This window comes from Trichosurus vulpecula, chromosome 6, assembly GCF_011100635.1.
Source record: "Trichosurus vulpecula isolate mTriVul1 chromosome 6, mTriVul1.pri, whole genome shotgun sequence".
Lineage (NCBI taxonomy): Eukaryota > Metazoa > Chordata > Mammalia > Diprotodontia > Phalangeridae > Trichosurus > Trichosurus vulpecula.
In genome coordinates, this window is record NC_050578.1 from 112,700,134 (window position 1) to 112,717,615 (window position 17,482).

The following is a 17,482-nucleotide window of genomic DNA, read 5'->3' on the forward strand; positions in this document are numbered from 1 at the left end:
CCGCAAAGTGAAGACTTTCCATGATGAGGAATCCACTGCCCCCCAAGGAGACCCATTCCCCTTTGGGATAGGTCTAATTACCTGGAGGTTTTGTCCCTTGCATAAATCCTAAATCTGCTTCACTGTAGTTTCTATCCACAAGTACTCATTTGGTATTTTCTCTAGTCTTCTTTCACCATCCTTATCACCCTCTTCTGTGGCCATGGCAGAATATAGCAGAATATAGATGCTACTTTCTGAATACTGTTGTTGTTGTCCATTGCTTCAGTCATGGCTGACTCTTTGTGACCCCATTTGGACAAAGATACTGGGGTGGTTTGCCATTTCCTCCCCCATCTCATTTTATAGATGAGGAAACTGAGGCAAACTGGGTTAAGTGACTTGCACCCAAGGTCATACAGCTAGTGAGCATCTGATGCCAGGTTGGAATTCAGGTCCTTCTGACTCCCTGGCTAGCAATGCAGCCTAACATATGGTTTCCCCTTTTTTTGGGCTATTATACCATATGGTTCACAGAACATAGATACTCATGCACACACACACACACAATATACACATATACATACTTGGACTTTTTGATCAGAAGAAGATTGCATTTTCAAAATCACTAACAAGGTTTAACTGTTTAAACTAAGATCAAGGTACAATATAGTTGCTCTGTTTAAAATTGAATAAATCTGATGAGATGGAATTTACTCTTTTGAATTTTAGTCTTATGCCTGGTAAAAATTGTGTTTTACTGGCAAAGTCATAAAAGTTTCCATCTTTAAGAAAGATAAAAGTTTTAAGTGTCCTCCCCTCACTCTGTGAGGTTGTGGTTACCAAATTTCGTTCAAAGAGAAATTCTTTTCAGAACTATATTGTTACCCAAGAAATCTGTAGTCAGCATAGCGTAAAGGAAAGACATTGTTGGAAAGTGAGTGTTAGCCTGGCTCTTCTGTTAAGTCAGAAGAAAGAAAAAGTTGCAGATAAGCTATGTGTGTGTGTGTGTGTGTGTGTGTGTGTATGTATGTGTGTGTGTGTGTGTGTGTGTGTGTGTGTGTGTACACATGCATGTTTGTTGGATATAATCTGGATAAAGTCCTGCTTCCACCTCAAGGGAACTGGGCTTCCTGGCTCAGGTGAAGACCAGCTCTAACCATTGCAACTGTTCCCTGGAAGCAGCCTAACCCCTCTATGATTGTTTAGTGTTGATGCAGAACTCAATATTGCAGCATGCTCTGTCAAGAGTTTTATTAATTGTTTTTCACCAGAGTTCTGTGAAGCCAGTCAGGGTTATAAACCTCATTTTACAGATGAGGAAGCAGGTACTGAGGGGTTAAATAATTTATCCAAGGTTACACATCAAGGCAAGCAGGGCTGGCATGAGAAACTATTGCCTCTGAATCCTCACTCGTTGCTTCCTTGAACTCTCTTTGAAAAATGAAGCTATCCCAGGAAAACAGATTTGTCCTGTTCCAACTTAAACTTCAAGGGAATTGTAAGTAGAGGGGCATAATACATGGTCTACAGCGCTGTCTGGTCTTAAGTCCTGTTGCTTGTGTTAGTCCCATGAATATCTTTTATTCATTCAACAGATACTTATTAAATGTCTACTCTAGGCAAGGCACCTTGCGTGAGAATGGGGCTTCAGATACAAAAATGAAACAAGCTGGTCCTCTATAGGCTTACATTCCATTGGAACACATGACATATAAATGGAAAATCAAATACGATATATTTTCTTTTTTCCACTCCCCTGGATTAAAAAAAAATTAGCATGAACTTGACAAACATCAAAAATTAGCATGAACTTGACAAACATCAGGAGAAATAAATGTGTCCCTATTCAGAGAACAGAATAGGACAGCATATGAACCTGTGAATCCTCCCTATGTACAGCCTAGAATTGAGATGGATAGATAAGTAGATATGAATATACCTCTATATCTATCTGTATCTATAGATACATATGTATATATATACATAGATCTATATAAATATACATAGCTATAAACATATATGTACATAAATATGTATATCTATAGCTATATATATGTGTGTGTGTGTGTGTGTGTACATATATATATACGAATCTAGCATGATAGTTCCAACACTGCTCTGCGTGTCTGTTCCCCTTTCTTATTTTTATGCCTGGCTCTTTTCTTTTTTATGTTTTTAATTATTCATTGACAGTCCTTTCTTTGCTTCTTTGTTTGAAGTATCACTATCATTACTCTCTCGATCCCTACCCCCAATAAAAAATAAGTGCTCTGCTTATGTACAAGATATTTTGGGGGGCATTTTTCTTTAACATTTTCCCCCAAATTATTTTTATTTACTTTTTGTATTCTTTTTAAAAAACTGAATTCCAAATTCTCTCCCTTTCTCCAGCTCCTTCCCCACCCATTGAGAAGGCAAGCAATATGATATCAATTATGCATGTGAAACCACGTAAAACATTTTCATATTAGCCATGTTGTAACAACAATAAAAAGTAAAAATAAAGAAATTGAAAAGAGTATGCTTCACGCTGTACTCAAAGTTCCTCAGTTCTCTCTTTGGAGGTGGAGAACATATTTCATCAAGGGTTCTGGGAATTGTCTTGAATCCTTATCTTGATCAGAGTAGCTAAGTCATTCACCGTTGATCATCATTACAATTGTGCTGTTACTATGTATACATGGCACATTAAAGATCCTTGTCTTGCTCAGAGTAGCTAAGTCATTCACCATTGATCAGCATTGCAATTGTGTTTTTGCCATGTATGAGAGTAACAAACCAATTGCAGGGCCAGAGATTTCCAGCCAGAAGGAACCCTAGAGGCTGTCTAGACTGAACCTCTCCTATTATGGATGAGGAGGCTCTGAGCACAGAGAAGCAGGCCTTGCATCTTGTCTAAAGTCACACAGATAAGTAGAAAAGCAAAGACCTGACCCCTGGCCCTCTGACTCTGAATGTGGCACTCCCTCCAGCACGATGTACTGCATCTTAAAGAATGTACCTGAGCTGTACTGGGCTGTGGAATATCATGTAGAGAGGAAAGCTAGGACAGGAAGGCCTATCTGCATGCAATGTAGATCAAGGTTTATCAGGAGGTCTTCAGCTCCAGTATGTGTGTAGGGGAGTCAAGAACACTCGAGTTGAAATCTTGTCTCAAACACGTAATAGGTGTATGATATCGGACAAGTCACTCCTTAGTCTCATTTTTCTCATCTATCAAATAGAATTCCCATAGTCATAGTACCTACCTCAGAGGGATGCTGTGAGGGTCAAAGGTGACGTCTTTTAACCTGTCTCAACCTTAGTTTCCTCATCTATAAAGTGGGGATAAAAGTAGCTACAGCCCAGAGTTGTTGTGAAGACCAAACCAGTAATACACTTGGAGTGGCTTCTAAACCTTAAAGTGTTCTATGATAACCATTATAATGATCAGTGTCTTCTCCTTCTGCTAGACCATAAGCTCCATGATTATCAGGGTCCGTGTCTTATGAAATGGGCAGCAGTGGATACCAGTCCTGGAGTCAGGAAGATTTAAGTTCAAATCCAGCCTCAAACACTTACTAGCTGTGTGACCCTGGGCAAGTCATTTCATCCTGTTTGCTTCATGTTCCTCATCCATAAAATGAGCCAGAGAAGGAAATGGCAAATCGTTTCAGTATCTCTGCCATGAAAACCTACAACAGGGTCACGGAGCAGGACATGACTGAAAAATGACTGAACAACCTGTCTTATTAGAACTTTGCTTCACCTCCAGCACCTAGGAGAGTGCTCAGCATTCACAGGGATTCATAAATAATAGGAGCTTCTATTTATCGAATGCTTTAAGGTTTGCAGCAGCACATTTTCTTCACAGGTGCTCCGTGTGATAGATGGTGCAAGTGCTTTACGATTTTTCATATGAGGAACTTGAGTCTTCAAGAAGTTGTGACTTGTCCAAAGTCACACATATAATTGTGGCAGAGCTAGTCTAAACTCACTTCTCTTCAGACCCTTGAGTCCAGGGCTCTTCCCACTACACCATCCTGTCCCCTCCTGAATGCACGCTTAATAGCTGTATGAAAGAAAGCTCATGTTTATGTAGCACTTTATAAAGCTCAAGAATGTAGTGAGAGAGGTAAAATGTTAGCGTCTTTATTTATAAGCAAGGAAACAGAGGCTTATCCAGGTGACATGGCACATGCAAGGTCATTCAGCTGGCAAGTGGTAGAGGCCAGATTGGACTTTGGGCTTTGGGGGCCTTTTGCTATTTCACAGGATCCTAGATTTAGCACTTGACGAATCTGAAATGTCATCATGTCGACCATCCTCGTTCTACCACTTCTACTTATTCTATCAATAGGACAACTGAGATTGAGAAAGGGTCACATAGCAAGTAAATGTCAGGTGGGATTTGAACCCTGGTCTTTCTGAGTCTTCCTGACTTAATGTAGTGGTCTAGTCACTATGCCGCATGCCGCACTGCCTCTGTGGTGTTGTCATCTCTTTGGTTAACCCATTTTCATAGCTTTGGGGAAGATAGTAGCCCTCCTTTCCTGACCTAAGTGGGGATTTTGCCATCAGTCTCTTGACTTCACTATGAAAACTCATTCTTTCTTTTTTCTTTCTCTTTCCTTCCTTCCTTCCTTCCTTCTTTCCTTCCTTCCTTCCTTCTTTTCTTTCTTTCCTCCCTTCCTCCCTCCCTCCTTTCCTTCCTTCCTTTTCTTTCTTTCCTCCCTTCCTCCCTCCCTCCTTTCCTTCCTTCCTTCCATCCTTTCTTTCTTTCTCTCCTCCCTCCCCCTACTTCTCTCTCTCTCCCTCTCCCTCTGTCCCTCCCTCCCTTCCTCTTCCCCTTCTCTCTTTCTTTCTTCCTCCCCCTCTCTCTTCCTTCTTCTCCCTGTCTCTCTCTCTCCCTTCTTCCCCTTCTCTCTCTCTTTTTCCTGCCTCCTTTCCTCTCCCCCTTTCTCTCTCTCCCTCTCTCTAATCTTCCTCTCCCCTCTCTCCCTCCATCTCTCCCTCTCCTTCTCACTGACTCTCTCCCTGTGCCTCTCCCCCTTTCTCTCTCTCTTTCCTTTTCTCTCTCCCTCCCACCAGGTATTTTTTTACATCTTTAGGACATAAAATCATAGATAGAGAGCAAGAAGGGATCTCAGAGGTCATCTAGACTAGCCTCATTTAACAGCTGGGGAAACTGGGACACAGGAAGGACTTGTCCAAGATAACACAGGCAGTTGGCATCAAAGACAGGATTTGGACCCAGTTCCTCTGACACCAGAGCCAGATGAACCTTTTCTACTTTGGTTCCCAAAAATGTGGGCTTCTTAAGCTCAAACAGCTTCTTTGTGTCGTGGAAAAAACAACCACCACCTTTTTTTGTTATTTTTATTTCCAAGATTCATAATCTTTGTCACTAAACAAATAACCAAGAAAAACTTCTTAATAAAATAACACACTTGCAATTAACCTGGCTCATTTTGAAAAATCAACAAGGTTTGCTTTTTCTGGAGACCTGGAAATTCAAGAAGCCAGGACATTGAGTGACAGTGATGACTTCTGGCAAAACCCTTAATTATAATAAAGTATCCTTATTGCTTGGAAGAAAGAATGCTGGTCTGGCTCTCAGAAGAGTAGGGCAGGAGTGGGGAACCATGTGGCCTCCAGACCCCAGGTTCCCCGTCCCTGGTCTAGAGTTTGACCCATGTCTGCCACACAATTAGCCGTGTGACTTTAAATTAATAATTATAATAATAATAAGTATCAGCATTATTGGTAATTAGCATTAGTATTATTATATCAGTATTAGTAATATTATGATTGTAACTAGCATTTTGGTAGCACGTTAAGCTTTGCAAAGCACTTTACAAGTGTTATATCCCTTGATCCTCACACCAAACCTGGGAAGTGGGTGCTAGTATTACCGCTACTTTATAACTGAAGAGACAGAGGCAGACAGAAGTTAAATAACTGGCGAAGGACCATATAGCTACAGAATGCCTGAGGCTGGATCGGAACTCAAGCCTCCCTGAATCTTGATTCAGCACTCTCGCCACAGTGGCGAGGCACTTGCCACTCTTGAGCATCAGCGCCATCATCAGTGCAGTGCGGGGACCAGAGGAGGCAGATTCTAACATCTAGTCCCCCTTGAGCCTTCTAAGATTCAGAGGAGTTGTGTTGAATCCAGATGAATGAACTCTGAGCTTAAGACACCACCTCTCAATGGCAAGTGTAATCCAATGGAAAGAACGTCACATTTGGAGCTTGGAAAACTCGGGTTTCAGTTCTAGATCTGTCACTGGCTAGCTGTAAGGCAAGTCCAGCCCCTTATTGGGACCTCAGTTCACTCATTTCTAAAGTAAGAGGCTTAGAAAAATGACTTCAAAGCACCAATGACCCCATGACCCCATGACCTTCTTGAGTACTGGCGTTTTGTATGGGCCTTAGCAACTAGAATGACCTGGAGGCTTTGCAGCAGAGTCAAGGCTAGAAACTTCAATGGTTAATAAGTAAAGGAATTTCTCTGGGTTGGCACATACATAGAGCACAAATAAAAACTGATGATGTGAAAGCAGAGGAGGGCAAAAAGCTACAGTAAACACCACTTATTTTCTCCCCTCTTTTCAGATCTATCCAATTTTCAAGAAAAAAATGATCTGAAAGGATTACTAGAAAATCTGCACCAAAATATCCACGCCAAAAAGAGAAAGAATGTAGAAATCATGTGGCTGGCTGCAACGGTAAGCTCCTTGCGTCAAACTTATTCCCTCCTTACCAGAGAGCCCTGGGGCTCCAGAGGAGAACTGACCAACTCTGGATTGCTTGGGGCTTTTCCTCTGTTCTGGGGGTCACCTAGGCTGCTTCCATTCCCTGTCATCCTGACTCTTTCATCACTGCTCCCCCTATATGCCCGTCACCAATAAATAAATAAATCACACACACACACACACACACACACACACACACACACACACACACACAAAACTCCTGGGAAACAGAAGACCAAAAGAGTGAAAAATAGAAGAATTGAAAAAAATAGTAAGTAAAGTTTACCGCTGGTTAATTGGCTGTTCTCTTGAAAACTGAAGGCAGTTAATATTTTGGACTAAAGTGAAATGTGTCTGGGTACCCTGAGATCAAATTTAGCCACCGTGCTATGCTAGTATTGCCATTTCCCTCATGAGAGCACAGATAATGGAGAACTAATAGTGATATAAGGGGAAGCTAGGTGGAACAGTGGATAAAGTATCCTAGAGTCAGGAAGACTCATCTTCCTGAGTTCTAATCCAGCCTCACACACTTACTAGCTGTGTGACCCTGAGCAAAGTCACTTGACCCTTTTTGCCTTAGTTTGCTCATCTGTAGAATGAGCTGGAGAAGGAAATGACAAACCACTCCATTACATCTTTGTCAAGAAAACCCCCAGTGGGGTCACAAAGAGTCAGACACGACTGAACAACAACTGACTGTAATCTTGTTTCCACCAAGGATGACTTTCATATCGAATGCCAGCAAAACCCTTGTCCATTTCATCCCTTTACTGAGCTCCTACATGTGTCTTATCAATACAGATATCGGCAGAGGCTTTGTTGCTGAGGCATAGATCTCAGGACTACACAAGCCTCTTTGCATGGGATTCTTCCCCTTATAGTGCACCCCGGGGGGGAGGGGGAAGAGCCTCCTCATTTCTCAGGCCTGTTTCATCCTTGGTTTAGATTTATACCAGGCTGGGTCATGCAGGGATTGGGGACAAGAATCATCTAGGTAGCCCAAAGAGCAGTTTTCTAGCTGTCAATTGGCAGACATCCAGAGAATGCTCAAGTACCCATGGGTGAAGCAAGGCATGTAACTTTGTGATTTGTCAGTTAATATGTGAGGTCCTTCTAGAGACTTTTGTCAGGAACCTTCTTCATGCTAGGGAGGGATCGAGAGAGGGAGGAAGGAAGGGAGGGAGGGAGGGAAAGAAAAGAGGGAAGAAGGAAGGAAGGAGGGAGGGAAGGAAGGAAGGAAGGAAGGAAGGAAGGAAGGAAGGAAGGAAGGAAGGAAGGAAGGAAGGAAGGAAGGAAGAAAGGAAAAAAGACATTTATTAGGCTCTTATGTTCAAAGCACTATGCTAAGAGCTGGGCATATAAAAAAAGAAGTGTGACAGTCCCTACTCTCAAGAAGCTCACATTCTAATTGGGGATACCCTGAGGATCATTATGATGACTACTGTTTTCATAGCTACTGCACCATATTGCTAATGCCACCCAGAGCTTGGTTTCATAAATCTTGGAACACACTTGATTCCATAATGCACCACTAGCACACCATATGAAAACCCGACCTTTTTTTTTTTCCTGTTGCCAAACCTTTGATTACACACAGTATTGCTTCTCCCTCTGGGAAGAGGGCATAGATAATTCAGCAAGAGGCTATATAAAATAATTTACACAGAATAGGGCAGAGGCTAGTAGATTGACTTTCTTGTCATGTCTTTCTTTGGTCCTAAGGAGAAACATCAAAAGGAAAAGCAAGAAACATTCTTTTCAAGGTCTCATTGCAAGTGGCTCCATTGAACACCCTATTATATTAGATTTAGGTTTCTTGAATAGATTTTTCTGAGCTTCATAATCACCTCAAATTCTTGGTAATTCTCACAATATCCCAGGAAGGTAGATTATAGTTGATTTTGTGATAATGTTTATTATTCTTATATTACTAATACTACTATTGATAATAATTCAGGCTCTTATGATGCTTTAATGTTTGTCAGGGCAGTGTGGTGGTGCAGTGGATAGAGTGCAGAGCCTGTAGTCAGGAAGACTCATCTTCCTCAGTTCAAATTTGGTCTCAGATACTTAGTAGATGTGTGATGCTGGGCAAGTCACTTAACCCTGTTTGCCTCAGCTTACTCATCTGTAAAATGAACTGGAGAAGGAAATGGCAAACCACCCCAGTATCTTTGCCAAGGAAGCCCCAATTGGGGTCACAAAGAGTTGGACACGAATGTAACAACTTAACAATGAAAAGTGGAACACGATTGAGATGACTGAACAGCAACAATATTTGTCAGTGTTCTTCCCCCATAGCAAGTCCCAATAGAATGTAGGCTCCTAGCATAATCCATGGCATGTAGAGGCTAAAGAAATGTTGGTTGACTTGAATTGTGTGGGCTAAGTAGAGCTAGTATGAGGAAAATTAGGGTGGAAGAAGAGAAATAACGGGCTTGAACACCAGTGTCACCATGACTGTCAGTTTCCATGGCACCCTCCCTCACCTCTACTTCTTGGAATCCCTACTGCCCTTCAAAGATGAGCAAAACTGAGAACTCATACAAGGACAACTACGTCTATCTATGAAGAGGCTTTCCTCGACACCATCACGCTGGGGGAAACCCCTTTAACAGGACTCTGGCAGACTTTTCTTCCTATATATGCCCTTCATCTTTTTTTTTCATTTTTATTTCTCATGGTAGGAACAGAAAAAAATTATAATGTTATGAAATGTACCCTAATATAGCATGAAAAATATAATTATGGATTATTTTCCTTAGGGATATGTCAGTGAATGCTGCCCTTATCCCCAGTTGTTAGGACTCTACCCTTCTCTAAAATTACTCTGTATTTTTTTTGTATAATCTTAGCCATGTACATAATGTTTTCTTCTTAGAATTTCCCCTCCCTTGAGGTCAGAATTGTTTCATTTTTGTTTTTCTATTCGGAAGACCTACTGCCATTCCTGTGACAAAGGAGGCATTTACTAAATGCTCCTTGAATTAATTTGAATAAAAATGAATTGCTTAAGGTCATACTACTAGTAAGTGTGTCATTACTCCTAGTGGAACCAAGTTTCTTCTCTCCTTATCTCTCTGTCTCCCTCTTTCTGTCTGTCTCTGTCTCTGTCTTTCACTTTCTATCTCGCTCTCTCTGTCTTTCTGTCTCTGTCTGTCTCTGTCTCTGTCTCTATCACTCTCTGTGTCTCTCTGTCTCTCTTTCCCCTCTCTGTCTCTCTGTCTCTCTCTGTCTTTCTGTCTCTCTCTGTCTCTTTCTGTCTGTCTCTGTCTCTGTCTTTCACTTTCTATCTCGCTCCCTCTGTCTTTCTGTCTCTGTCTGTCTCTGTCTCTGTCTCTATCACTCTCTGTGTCTCTCTGTCTCTCTTTCCCTTCTCTGTCTCTCTGTCTCTCTCTGTCTTTCTGTCTCTCTCTGTCTCTCTCCCCCCTTCCTTCCTAGCTCCCTCCCCACCCCCCCACCCCAGATGATTTACAAAGGCTATGGAACCAAGCAGTAGAAGGACTAATTATGAGAAGAGTGTTAGAGGTGCCAGACCATGAAGCTGCTCCAGCCGCACATGTATTTTCCATACTTTTTTGTGGTTCCCAAGAAGTTCTGAGAAATAATTACCTTCTTTCCCCCAAGACTGTGACAATAGTAATAAGAATCAGTATTTCCACATTATAATACTGTGTATGTGTGTTTATGCCAGACCTTTCCAACACAAGGACACAGAACACATGCATATGCATATATAGGCACAAATCGGAATGTGTGGGTCTCCCTGAATCAATCAATCAACATTCCTTAAGGGCCCTTGATGAGCCAGGTATTCTGCTAGATGCTGGATGCTTCAACCAGTATTTGCTATTGTTTTGCAACTCAGTGCTTTGTTGAGCTGCCTGTGGCACTGAGAGTTTAACTAACATGGCTTTTCAAAGGCAGCATTATAAGATTTTAACTATGCTGATAGATAAATATATATAATGCACACACTGTGCTGAAATAGATAGAGATGGACACAATGGGGAGGGGGATGGAAGGAGGAGGGGGAGGGAGAGAAAAATGGGGAAGGGGGGAGGGTTCTCATCATGGCAGTGTATAAAGAATTCTTTAGTCATAAAGACCTAGTTTCGTGTCCTATGTTAGAACAGAGAAGTTATTTTACTGTTGTTGTCCCCAGGCAGTTCTTCATAAATGTAAGTTATAGACCAGTTTGGGATCTACCTTAGTGGAATGAGTTTCCTCACAACAATGAAATCACAAGTCTGTGTTATACTCTCTTCCCCACCCCTTTCCCCTCCCTGTTGTTCTCTCCCCAACCCCCACCATACACAGACAAGACAGACGTATCTATACATACTTATGAAAGACGTCTTTCATGCTTGGATATATGCATACTTATGTACATGTGTATCTAGGTATGTATAGTCATTTCACCAGACCTGTGATTTCACTGACATAGGGACACTCCCAATGAGGAAATGTCCTCTCCTAATGCAGATCCGTCCAGCTTACTGCCTTAGAGAGTTTTCTAGGGTACTAAGTGGTTAAGTGACTTGTCCATAGCCACAAAAACCAGCATCCAAGGCATTGTTTTAACTTAGGTCCCTCTGACACCAACTTCAGAACCAAATCTAGTATCACTATGATGTTTCTCAGGATAGCTGAACAACAGGAGGTTGAAACCTGGGAACAAAAGCTCAGTTAAGTGAATTCTTTTAAAATCCAGAGTTCTTCAGCAGTATGTTGAACTTTGTTGAATTTTCTTTACCAACAAGGTACAATTTTTGCTTTATTCCCAAAGAACTACATAGTTTTTAGCCCAAGAATCAGAGATCTCTATCCAGGAAATAGAGATTGAAAGAGATTATTGGATCAAGGTTCCAGATTTGGGTGAGCAATTGAGAAACCATCCTAGAAAGATTCTGGTCTAAAATATTGCCCATCTAATCTCTGGGTTTTTTCCCTGATCATTTTGTCTCATGATTCAGAACAGAGGACTTCTCTGACCTACCTCAAGCTAGAGTGCATAGGCTTTAGGGTTCCTTCTGCTTCTTTTTGTGGGGTGTCTCCTTTTAAGGAGGAATAAGTTTGTTATGAATATTTGATGGTGTTGTCCCAACTGTTGTAAAAACAGTTGATGTAAAAAAGAAGTGGTCTTCTTTGCTTTCTTTCAGACTCCCCTGGGTAATTCAGACTTTCCTAAACTTGATTTTTTAAGCAGTTATCTGGTCTAGAAATTTCCCAGTAAAACCCTTGGCAAAATGGATAAGAAGAAAATAGAAAACAGGAATTTTAATCAGATGACCTGAGTTCAAATTCTGATTTTGCTACTTATTACATTCATGATGGAAGTTCCTTCTTTCTTAGGCCCCAGTTTCTCCATTCTTTTTAGTGAGAGAGTTGATTTCTAAGACTCTCTTTTATCTCTACATACTATAGTCCTCTCAGAATATGTCCTAAAATTCCTTTCTAAGCCTACTTAATAGGCCTCATCGAATGTCATAGTATTACAACCTCTAGACACTAACTTAAAGGCTGGACAACCAAGCAAATCAACCCAGCAGCTCCCTTCAACCACTGCTGCCAGCAGGCTCACCCTCATAGGACCCTGTCAAACTTTTCTTCCCCCCACCCCTTTCACTTCTTTCATATTTCTCTCTCAAGTTAGAAACAAAGAAAATTTATAATATAATGAAATTAATCTTAATTATAAAATGCATGTTTATGAATCTTTTTCCTTATGGATTTGTCAATGAAATCTTCAATTAAGACTAGGGAGGATGGGTACTTCAGCCCTCAAATGAATTCAATTCAATCCAATCTAAGACATATTTATTAAGTGCCTATTATGTGTCAGGCACTCTGTTAGAACCACAGATAGAAAGACAAAAAGAAAAACCATTTTTGCCCTCAAGGAGTTTATATTCCACAGTTTAGAAAAATACCCAATACTTTTGAGGCTGGACAAATCTTGGAAAGACTTCCTGTAGGTTGTGGTACACACAAATATCCTTGAAGAAAGTTAAATATGCTAGATGTAAAGATGAGGGTGGAATGTCTTCCACATCCATAGAGAGTCTGCAAAGGGATGGAGGTTGGCATGACAATATTGAGAAATGCTCTATTCTCTGACAATCTGTGAAATAACTTTGTGTCAGAATTGCCTTTTGAAAGCTTCTGTTGATCATTGTTTTTGACAAAACCATTGGGGGAGTTTGCCAACCTTAATAGGAAACAGCGTGTTAGGAAGGTTACTTGAACATCTTACTGAGCTAGTTGGTGTGTGCAGGCCATGAACATTTAGATATGACAGGGATTGGTAGATTTTGATGGGTAACTTCAATTTCATAGATGCTGCTTGATAGGCTGCATAGGAAACAGGACAGTTAACATTTTTGTGCTTAGAGAAAAAAATGCCTTTCATTCCAACAGGTAGGTTCCATATTCACATGCACGAGTGGTGGTAGTTCTAACACAGCCACTGTAGGGGTTACCCCTTAAGTCAGTACCCAGATCCCTCCTTAGCCAGTCCTCACCAGAATCAGGTCAACACTGCTTAGAAAAAAATTCTTACATGAAAAAAAATGAAATTATAAAATGAAAACTCTTATACCCAGAGGAAGAGTAATACAGTGGGACCAAAATTAGACATGGAATTGAGAGATCTGATTGGAAATCTGATCTCTACCACCTTTAAGCTGAATTATCTTGAGTAAACTTCTTTACCTTTCGAAATCTCAGTGTCCCTGTGGGTAAAACGTCATAGATCTGTTGCAAAGATGAAATAACACAAATCTTTGGAAGGTATTTTGTAAAGTGGTATGCATTATATTACCTTGTTAGGCTTCTCTTGATATTAGAGATCAATTTTTCTGTTCAATTCTGGCCTTCCTTTGAAATCTTGAAATCCTTCTGTTGCATTGAATGACAATTTTTTCCCTTGAAGTGTTGCGCTTAATTTTGCCAGGTAAGTGATTCTTGGTTGTAGTCCAAGATGCTGAGCCCACAGAGGTGAAATGACTCTCCTGCCCCAAATGCACAGGGACCTCTGACTGCAAAGTCAATAATTCTTCCACTTGGACCATACTGCTTTCTTCTTGTAGCTTTAGGATACTTCAAAGCAGCCTTTGAACAAGCCATGATCCATTTTTGGTATTGCAGATTTGCCGCAAACTCAATGGGATTCGAACTACCTGTTGTAAAAGTGCCAAAGACAGGACGTCTATGTCAGTTACCCTCGAGCAGTGTACCATCTTGAGAGATGAACATCATCTGCACAAGGACTTCTTCATCCGGGCGCTGGATTGTATGAGAAGGTACCATTCCGCTATTGTTTTCTGCTTCTTCCTTCTCTACCCCTCCCCCAGCCATTCCTGCCTTCATTAATTCAAATGCATGCCACACTCTGTGATCAAACACTTAGTGATACTAAGAGGATTTTGATTACTTGCCATTTGTGACATGAAAGACAAAAGAAATTCATGTCTTCTGCTACATGCCTTTAGTCTGTAAAAGAACCCTCAGCTTCATTTTTTTTTGGTGAAGGGCTAGGGAGGGAGGAAGGGATCATTCTCATTTTTAATAATAAAAGGGAACATATTTCACCATGATTCATTAAGATATGAGTCTAGAGGTATGTGTGCAGAGAATGTTAGAGCTGGAAGGAACCTCAGAGACGAGGTCCAGTGCCATCATTTTGCAAATGAATCAAATATGTCCTTTTTTGAAAAGCATTTGTATTGAAAATTGTAGAGTCTTAGAATGTCAGTGTGGAATGGAAACCTCAAGATCATTTGGCCTAATCTCCTCATTTTACAGATGAGGAAGTTGAGTCCCGTCCCGGTAGGTGACTAGCCCAAGGCAACACAACTAGTTAGTGTCAAAGCTTGATCCCTTGTCCACTCAGTTTTTTTGAGTCATCTCCAATAACACCTCCATACAGCTTAGATAAAGCCCAGGCTTCCAAAGGTGTGATTAATAACACACCTCCCCTGCAGTGCCTGCCTTTACACTGGTAACCTCTTTCCTTACATTCTTTTCATATCACTCATCAGGAGAGTGGAATGATACTTGGAAAAAATGTTGTGTAGCAACACAGATGGTTTAAATGCTGTGCCTAAAGTCATGCTTCTGGATTAATTTCCAAAGTAATTAAATCGAGAGTCAAAGCAGTAATGGAGAAAAAGTGCCTCATTCACAATGTCTGTCAGCAAGGACAGACGTTAATTAAGAAGTTAAACAAACTTGTCTCTTTGCTACAAAGGATGGATTAAAAGAGTACCCATGATATGGGTGGCGAGGTCTGCCCTGCCCCTGGCCTGGTACTTCTATGTGATACATTGTAGTGACTAGTTTCCCTGGAATGTCATTAGCCTCCCAGGTCCCTTTATCCATGCAGCAGCTTAGTGACAGCAGCTGACAGTGGTGTGTGCTACCTTTATTCTGATTACAATTTTCCACTCCCCTCTCAGGAGAAATCCCTAAAGTTCTTTACTTTTTCCTATTTCATATCCTTTTAGTCATTTTCATCATTCATTTCTTCATTTTTGGATCAATGCAAGTGAATATCTCAGAGCCCTGACACAGATACCTTGACTATAAGAAATCCACTAAGTTGATGTCAAATATATATTCATCCAAGCATTAGATGCAGTACTTTGGTACAGTTCTTTATCGCTCATTAAAAAATCCCATATGAATTTGACAAGATGGGTTTTATAAAATTGAAAATGAAAACATTTGGAGTATTTGATATGCAGGTCAGATAAACCCTGTGGACTAGCAACAGTTTAAATGAATATGATACATTATCTGAAAAGGTAATATGACCAATGTATAGCTATTGTTTGAGGTTATGGGCAAATGAAAGTAAATAAAGTACTATTGTACTATTACATTAGAATATATACCTTGAGGTAGTGTGCGGTAGCAGATAGAGAGAGAGGGCCTTAGACCTAAGAACTTCAGAGTTCAAGCTTTGCCTCTGACGCATACTTTCTGTGTGACGCTAGGTAAGTCACTTAACTTTTCAATCCTCCGAGCAACTCTCCAAGACTGAAAGTGATAGAAAAGTTGTTTCCCCATATCAGTGAAATTATAGATCCAGGCCATATCCCTATAACTAGTGAATAAAAGTATATATTTTATGTCACATACAATTTAAGGAAATGATGTCAATCCTGAACTTCACATAGCATGGCATACTCTCCCAGAATGAAGACAAGTCAGTCATAGCCACAAGTTAGAAGACCAGTTTGTGAGTGGGTTACCTGAGGCCATAACCCTAAACCCTTGAGTAATTTCAAGTATCCCCCAAAAATATCTCAAGAAATTATGATCTGAAAAGGACCTTGGCCAGCTCCTAGGTATTGAAACTCTCCGTGATTTCCAAAAGTTCCTGTCTTTAATTGAAGAACCACCATACAAGGTTAAATTGTAACCAACTGTCCCTTCAGATTAACCTGAGCCAGATAAAATTCCTAAGGAAAGCCCAGAATTACCATTTCCCTAAGTGTTCTTTCTACCAAGAGCTGGTTTAAGTTTGCATCAAAACCCCTGGTCTAGGAGTGGGTGGGTGAGGCTCTCTGTCTCCAGAACAGACAATAACCCCAGAAAAGTTTAACATCTTTAGGTGTTCTAGAAATAGTCAAGAGCCTGTTAGTATAGGAAGGAAGATTTTAAAAAGCTAGGCACCACATGCCCACTTTGAGCTATAAGTGTGACATTTGATAAAGCTCACTCTGCAGTGTCTCATAGCCCACTTAAATGCTCATTCTGATGTGGAACTATTTATATTCCTCCCTGATACCCAGGAATTCTGGCTTCCCTTTTTGAATTTACTAGGATCTCAGGACTATAATAAGCCTAATACCCAATCTCTAACAAGGCTCTCTTATCACAGTCCCTACAACTGGAATCTCTTTTTGCACTAGAACTTGTGTGCTTATCTGTGATTATGGGCTTGAAGTACCTTCATCTTTCACTCATTTTATATTCCTTAAATCAAGTTTCACCTTTCTGCACTATCATATCTACATTCCATTCTGCCTCTCTGTGTTCACATCACTAGTTTCAGTATCAGCTCACCATACTGAACAAACACACCCACTTCATCTCTATTTTCAACACACTCCATCCGGTTAGCCCCAGGGGGTTCCTACTTCACCTACACCACTGATTACTAAAATCAAGAGGTGACTGAAGCTTCCTTTATCACCCAATCAATCCCCTTCAAATGTAAGGGACACAATATCAACCACCTTTTTGAAGGCCTTCATAGTGAACAGTTATGAAAAACAGGATTTTTCTCAGGTGGTCAATTCAGTTTATGAGATTAAAGCATGATTCCTAAATCCAGAAAGAATTCAAGGAAGTAAAACAACCAATAGCAGAACAGAGGTGATGAGAACTTATGATGAATGAGAGAGGTGAATGTAATCTAATTTCTATGTTAGAAAAAGCTACCTCCTCTCTGGAGTTATAAAATGTAATGTCCATATAGAAACTCCAGCAGCTTTATTGTGATAATCCTCACTTGGAAGGTGAGCATTCATCTTTGACAACTCTTTTCCTTTCGTGTAACCTGCAGTGTCTGTAGTGGGACAGAAATGTAACTTGCACATCTGGGAATCAGTCTCAGGTTTGCCGCTGATTTTCTTTGTGTTCTTGGGCAAGTCACTCTGTCTGCATGGGCCCAGTTTCCTTCTCCATAAAATGAGGGAGCCACGCCCTCTTTAAGGTTCTTCCAGCTCCAGTATTCAGTATGTACATGG

General features: G+C 40.7%; 1 protein-coding gene across 3 annotated transcripts in view; it reads left to right on the top strand.

Moving 5' to 3' along the window:
- INPP4B (inositol polyphosphate-4-phosphatase type II B) overlaps window positions 1-17,482 on the top strand; it is a 471,298-nt gene that overhangs the window by 392,517 nt on the left and 61,299 nt on the right. For all 3 annotated transcript variants that reach the window (XM_036763284.1, XM_036763286.1, XM_036763285.1), the window contains 2 exons: window positions 6,580-6,692; window positions 13,872-14,026. In XM_036763284.1, the coding sequence (XP_036619179.1) occupies window positions 6,580-6,692; window positions 13,872-14,026 (268 nt within the window). The remainder of the gene's footprint in view (window positions 1-6,579; window positions 6,693-13,871; window positions 14,027-17,482) is intronic.